The sequence below is a fragment of the Aristolochia californica genome, unplaced genomic scaffold (genome assembly GCF_029961685.1).
Source record: "Aristolochia californica isolate CCGP_79_NKW_82.1479 unplaced genomic scaffold, dmAriCali1.0.hap1 SCAF_10, whole genome shotgun sequence".
Classification (NCBI taxonomy): Eukaryota; Viridiplantae; Streptophyta; class Magnoliopsida; order Piperales; family Aristolochiaceae; genus Aristolochia; species Aristolochia californica.
The window spans coordinates 35,654,233-35,660,310 of record NW_027181771.1 but is presented as its reverse complement, the minus strand read 5'-3'; the positions used below and the strand labels follow the sequence as shown (position 1 = coordinate 35,660,310).

At 43.0% G+C, this 6,078-nt stretch overlaps 2 protein-coding genes across 2 annotated transcripts; one reads left to right on the top strand and one right to left on the bottom strand.

Moving 5' to 3' along the window:
- The first annotated feature begins 1,204 nt into the window (after window positions 1–1,204).
- LOC137943218 (probable 2' cyclic ADP-D-ribose synthase BdTIR) lies at window positions 1,205–2,340 on the top strand. The gene is made up of 2 exons (XM_068788909.1): window positions 1,205–1,623; window positions 2,229–2,340. Exons 1-2 carry the CDS (start codon window positions 1,205–1,207, stop codon window positions 2,338–2,340), a joined length of 531 nt encoding a protein of 176 aa, XP_068645010.1.
- Window positions 2,341–3,827: 1,487 nt separating this feature from the next.
- Window positions 3,828–6,068, bottom strand: LOC137943217 (ABC transporter G family member 9-like). Its single transcript, XM_068788908.1, has 4 exons — window positions 6,034–6,068; window positions 5,100–5,986; window positions 4,642–4,973; window positions 3,828–4,481 (listed from the first exon to the last, which is right to left on the bottom strand). The coding sequence occupies exons 1-4, from the start codon at window positions 6,066–6,068 to the stop codon at window positions 3,828–3,830; spliced, it is 1,908 nt and encodes a 635-aa protein (XP_068645009.1).
- Window positions 6,069–6,078: the final 10 nt, after the last annotated feature.

The window sequence follows — 6,078 nt, the reverse complement described above, 5'->3', positions numbered from 1 at the left end:
GTCTCAGGTTCCATCTTTGACTCACACCGGAGTTTCTTTACTCGCAAGTCTATAAGACCAACCAACAGTGGGCAAAACAAAGTGATGGAATTACCCAGTAAGTAGGACAAGTTTTTAAAGTACACAGATAAAGAAGAGAAGGTAGCGGTTGTAGAGGATTCAGGTCTGATTTGAATAATGGTACCGTGGAATCCAGTTTGGAGCAATGGGGGAACGTACTTTGGGCTTTTCGAAGAAGGAACAGCCCTTTTTTCTGTGAGAGTTCCGAGAGTTTACCTTCGAATTGGCCAGCGCAAGCAGGAAATGCAAGTCTTCCTGTAGATGTTGTCGGGAAAAGCAGAGGAAGGGGCGGCGGTGTGAATTTGAGTTAAAGAAATGTGCTGGTTTTTTTCGTTCCTTTCCCTTAGATCAAACATATATATGAAGAAAATAACGTGTCGGTTCTACTTTGCCTAATTGATCAGTCTCATTGGCTGTGGTACCGTACGTACCACTAGGTCCCATTGGCAAAAAAAAAAAAAAAAAAATCAAACGTGTAAAGACCTGACGAGTAACGACGCAAACCTTTGATTTCTTTCCAAGTTTGAAACAGTCCAATCAAATGAACCGGAAGTAAGATATTTGAACTGGAGACTCTGTCTTAACTCTTTAAACTTTTTATATATAATATTAAAGAGGCAGGAAATTGGTATAAGCCCGGGGAGTTTTCTCTCTCTGTTCTGTATCGGGTGGATGGGGTAGTGACGTTCCACATGTACGTGTTTGAAGGTTTTCAACACTAGAATTTCTCCCCGTCAAAAACAGATTCAAACATTCGTTTTTTAATGGTTTCATGCGAGCGAGAAATCAACTGAAGCGAGAGGGATGGCATCTGATCCTTTGAATTGCGACCGACGGTTCTTGAACATATTGAAGGTATCCAACTGTCCAATGTTTGCATGTATAAATATCTCCTACCTGAACGCGATAGGCCCCCAGCACAACTAGCAGGAAGAGCTTTCAGTCGTCTTTAATTTCTCCTCCTCTTATCACGGAGTCGTTGCAAATTAAAGGCGCGCCAAGGATCGCCTCGCTCGAACACAATCCATTGTTCCTCGAACCTCGATCGATCTGGTTGGTAACTTAAGGAAAAGAAGAAATCAAAACGATGCAGCGAGTTTTATCCAGCAACACCGTGCCCTTCGCCGCCAATATGAGAAGCTCTATGTCCGAGATGAGGCCGTGGGATGTCTTCATAAACCACCGAGGGGTGGACACCAAGCGAACCATCGCTTCTCTGCTCTACGACCGTCTCATTCAGCTTAACCTCCGACCCTTTTTGGATAATAGAAGCATGGAGGCGGGAGATAAGCTAGTTCAGAGTATAGCCTCTGCAATCAGGAACTCCAAGGTCGGGGTTGCCATCTTCTCCCCTCGTTACAGAGAGTCCTACTTCTGTCTACAGGAGCTGGCGCTGATGGTGGAGGCCAAGAAAAAGGTCATCCCCATCTTCTTTGACGTCGAGCCTTCGGATCTTCGAGTCGTGGGTTGCGCCGGCTGCCCTCCTAGAGAGATGCTCAGGTTCCGAAGGGCCCTCGAAGAAGCCAGCTATACTGTAGGCCTAACATTCGATTCCAGCAGTGGGTAAGCGTATCGTTTCACTAATATCGATCGGATCTCCATGGTCAATAGTTTTTCAACAATCGCGCAAGAAGAAAGAGAGATTTAACGCTAATGTAGAAAGTGTAAGCCCGGATTTTGCTATTTTTTTATTTCTTAAAAACTTAGACACCATCTCAGCGAGTCTAAAAAAAATTGTCTTCTTGTTTTTCTTCCATGGATATTCCAATGGATATAGGTTGAACCGTGTAAATTTTCTTAATTAGTCTGTTTTTGTACTTTTAAATCATTTTAATTAATCTGAAGGTGTTGTTATTATTATATTTCTTTGTTTTTATATTACATTAGGTTTATACGTGGTTATCACAGGCCTAATGAAGCTTGAAATGGGGAAACTCAGTCTAACTAGTCCCCGAACAAGACACCAAATCTCCTCTAGCTTTAAGGCTAGTTGATAGCTCTCACTTTCACAACTTATCTCTATTTATTTAGCAATAACCCTCTTCCTAATTAGTTCAGATCCAACATGCCTTTACTTATTTATTTATTAATCAATATCATTCACTTGGGATTTGATCATACATCTTTCTAACCTTATACTTTCTTCCCTTGTGTTTTGGGGACCTTAGGAATTGGTCAGATCTTGTGAGGACGGCTTCAGACATCATTTTGAAGAACCTGAAAGAGGAGGAAAATAAGGAGACTTATATAAGGCAAACGATTCTTCAACCTGTGCTCTGATCGCCGATAAACAACCCAATATACTCGTTCACATTCTTTTAATCTATCTTTTATTTCCTCAAGTAATATCTTCATCATTCCAATCTGTACCAAAGGAAGTGAAATTGATAGCCAATTGGATTAGTTTAGAAATGATTAAACTAATCCAATATTTGTCCGTTCTTATGTTATTTGGTTTCCTTTATGATCACGAGTCCAAACATGGAGTCTGGGATCAAGGCCTTCCTTTCTCATAAAAGATCTACATACGTAGGCTTTACTCCAAATCCCGTCTCCCAATATATTTTTTTTATTTACTGTACATGTCTAAACAAAATGATTTATGGGGAAGCTTCTCCATGGACCCATCAAATCTTACAAACGAATAGGCCGCCATTGAAATGCCTAGAAATATAGAAATCCAATCGAACAGAAAAAAAAAAAAAAAAAACACTCCTTTGGAGGTCTGACTTGTTCTCGTTATAGAAACCGGATGTGTGAACTCAAACTGCGTATGAGTTTAGGACACCATGTTTTATCTTTCCACACTTTGAATTTTTCTTTTTACGCTGCTCTCTGTTTGTATGGAGTAGTGGAGACAATGATGCAGTAGTTTGAGTTGATATCTTTCAATCATAATGCAAAATCTAGTTTCAGCGTAGAATATTTTGGTCCCACCAAATAACTTTCAATGCCTTCATTTGCTGCAGTCATAGAATAAGAGGGGTTGAACTTCGTTTCCTGTCTCAAATTACTTTCAAAAACACACGAACAGAAGAAGTCAGAAATAAAAATATGAAGCTATGTCGAAGGTAGGTTCGCCAGCGACACCTCAAAGATAGGCAAGCAATCAATGAGTAAGAGCAGAATCGTTCACGAATTGTGAAAGAGAAGCATTAAAACGGTGTAAATATGGAGGCGAAGAGAGGATGATGAAGAAGAAAAGCAAATGTCAAATGGTTGGTGGCGAAGTAAATGAGAGCTTAGTTTAAGACTGTAGGGGCAGATGATATTTGAGAGAGAGTCCGAGTAGGCACAAGTAGTAGTGGTACGAAGGAACTATATATCGTCAAGTGTAGGGTGATGGACAATGAAGACAGAACTGAGAGAGAAGAGTAGATGTCTCATGGCCAAGCAGAAGCACAAAAAAGTAGGAGAAGAGGGAAGAAGGAGCAAGCAAAATTGACCACTAAAACTCCACATTCAGTATACAAGGGACTCACTACAAGCAAGTCTTGCTATAAGGTTTAGGGCTTATTTTAAGGAAGACTAGGAGAGTCATAAATTAAGATATGTATGTCTCAAGCTAATTAATCAGTTAAAATTAGGAAATTAAGAAGAAAAGTGTAAAGGTTACTTATATTTAGACCATAGTTTTAGACTACAAAACAGAAATTATATTAATATTCTAACTCCAGCTACAAAAATAGCAGATTACATAAGATATTGATTCATATATATCTTTCTTAAGTAATTATTTAATTTAGTAAAGAAGGGAAGTGCCGATCCTAAGGCTTGGCACCAACCCTCATCAAAGACATGTAAGCTATCAGGCGATAGGCGATGAGCATGAGGAGCAAAGCGACGAGGCTGGTGACTTCTTGGTCGAGGCCAACCAACTTGATGGGGGCGAAGTCTTGGACGAGGCAAATAGAATCGGAGCCGCACTTGTATGTTTGCTTCTTTGTATACTGTGAAGTCAGCAAGAGCTTATAGGCGTAATGGTTAAAGGAGATGTACTTGATCCAAGAGATGAAGACGGGTACATGTTGGACATAATAGCCAGATGCGAGCAGAAAGGTGAGGAGCAGAACAGAGCTGAAGGTGGATGCCGATCTGAGGTCCATCAGAAGAGCCCCCACTGCCAAGCCAAGGCCCTGAGCTACCAGCACGCACAGGAGAACCACTGCCAGCGTATAAAAGAAGTGCGCGGCTCCTGGGTTAAGTCCTCCCATCCAATACGTCATGGTGACAAAAACTATAGGGAGGACTACGTCCATGGGCATGTCGCCAGCCATCCTGGCCATAAAATATGAGGAGAGCCTGTACATGCCCGAAGCCCTCTCCTTTGTCAGCATCAACCGCTCCTGGGGAAAGGTGAAAATCGCCTGGAATACGGGGTAGAAGCTCCAAAAGCTCGAATAGAAGAAGAGAAGCCCAATCTGTTGGCAACAAAGAAAACAAATTTCACTACTTGAAAGTCTCAAATGCTGTAAGCCACGAACCAAAAGACAAGCCCAATAGTACTGAATAATTCAGATTTTACCCGACTTGTTTCAGTTTACATACTATAATGCAAAAGAAACTGAATATTATCAAAACCTGATCTTGTATGTGTCCAACAGTGGAGCGCCACCATAGCAGACCCGTGATGACGGCGACCACTATCACCTGGGACACTCTCAGCACAGAGAAGGTCTCATGTCGCCGTTCTTTTATACCCCTTTCAAGTAACACCCTGAACTGCTGCAACCAGCTTGTGTTCCACTTTTTCATCATTTTCTCGTTCGCATTACCGTTGCCTCTGCTGTCATTCATTTGTTTATAGAACTCCTCTGTCTGATTGTCTGCGAGGTTGGCCTTGTACGCGTCCAACAAAGCTCCCTTCACCGCTGTCTGCCCCTGCATCTCCTCCGCGGCGCCTTCATACACACCTACAAAAAGTAACGAAAACCAATATTTCTATCTTATCCGATCTTCCCTTCCAAGAAACAAGCTGCCATCTAACACTATCTCGCAGACCTTTACCGTAACTGACCCAGTTAGGGAGACGTACGTACCATTGGCAAGATCCAGAAGGAAGTCAGAGGGGTTCATTGCGACACAAGGACTGTAGCCTATACTCCCAAAATAGTCCATAACATCGGACCCTTTCCCGAAATACAGCGGGTTCCCATCCGACAGTAACAAAATCTTGTGAAACATGTAAAATAGCCTGCTGGACGGCTGGTGTATGGTCATGACTACAGCTCTTCCGCCGGAGGCCATTTGCCATAAGGTGGAGACGATCTTTTGCGCGGTTGTGGAGTCCAGACCCGAGGTGGGCTCGTCCAAGAAAATGAGACCAGGATTTATCAGTATCTCCTGACCAATGCTAACCCTCTTCCTCTCCCCACCGGAGACACCTCTCACTAGTCCTCCTCCCACGATACTGTCCTTGCACTTGGTGAGGCCAAGTTGGTCGATGACTGCCACAGCGTGTTTGATCTTATCGTCTTTGGAGATTGTTCGCGGCAGTCTCAGAAGAGCCGTGTAGACCAAGGTTTCAGTGACGGTAAGGGTGGGATAGAGGACGTCGTCCTGGGTTACGAAGCCGATGCTTCTGTTGATCGCATCGGAGAAGGGTTTCCCGTTGTAGGAGATGGTGCCTGAGAGGTGGCCACCCAGACGTCCCCCGAGAGCCGTAAGCAGAGTAGTCTTGCCACTTCCAGAGGGGCCCAACATAGCGAGCATCTCCCCTGGAAGGACCGTCCCAGTTACGCCTTTCAAGATGATTCGCTCACAATCTCCCTCGCTTGATCCCAGGCGGCCAAGACAACGACTCTTCTTCTCCTTGCCGATCCGATACACGACCTCATGAAACTGCGCGTAGTTACAACTTACACGATTATGCTGGCATTTGAGGGTATTTAGACTTCTAATTTGTAAATCAGAATATATAGCAAACCTAAAACATAAACGGTTCAAAAAAATCTTCTGAAAAATTGTCCAGACTTTAGAGATCCTATACTGCTAGTACATAAAGCCATTGATGGAGAT

Coding starts and splice junctions, on each gene's coding strand:
- LOC137943217 (XM_068788908.1), bottom strand. CDS start 6,068: ATGGCTTTATGTACTAGCAGTATAGGATCTCTAAA. Junction 5,987..6,033: donor AGCAGTATAGGATCTCTAAA/GTCTGGACAATT, acceptor TTTATGTTTTAG/GTTTGCTATATATTCTGATT. Junction 4,974..5,099: donor CCTTCTGGATCTTGCCAATG/GTACGTACGTCT, acceptor TACTTTTTGTAG/GTGTGTATGAAGGCGCCGCG.
- LOC137943218 (XM_068788909.1), top strand. CDS start 1,205: ATGTCCGAGATGAGGCCGTGGGATGTCTTCATAAACCACCGAGGGGTG. Junction 1,624..2,228: donor ACATTCGATTCCAGCAGTGG/GTAAGCGTATCG, acceptor TGGGGACCTTAG/GAATTGGTCAGATCTTGTGA.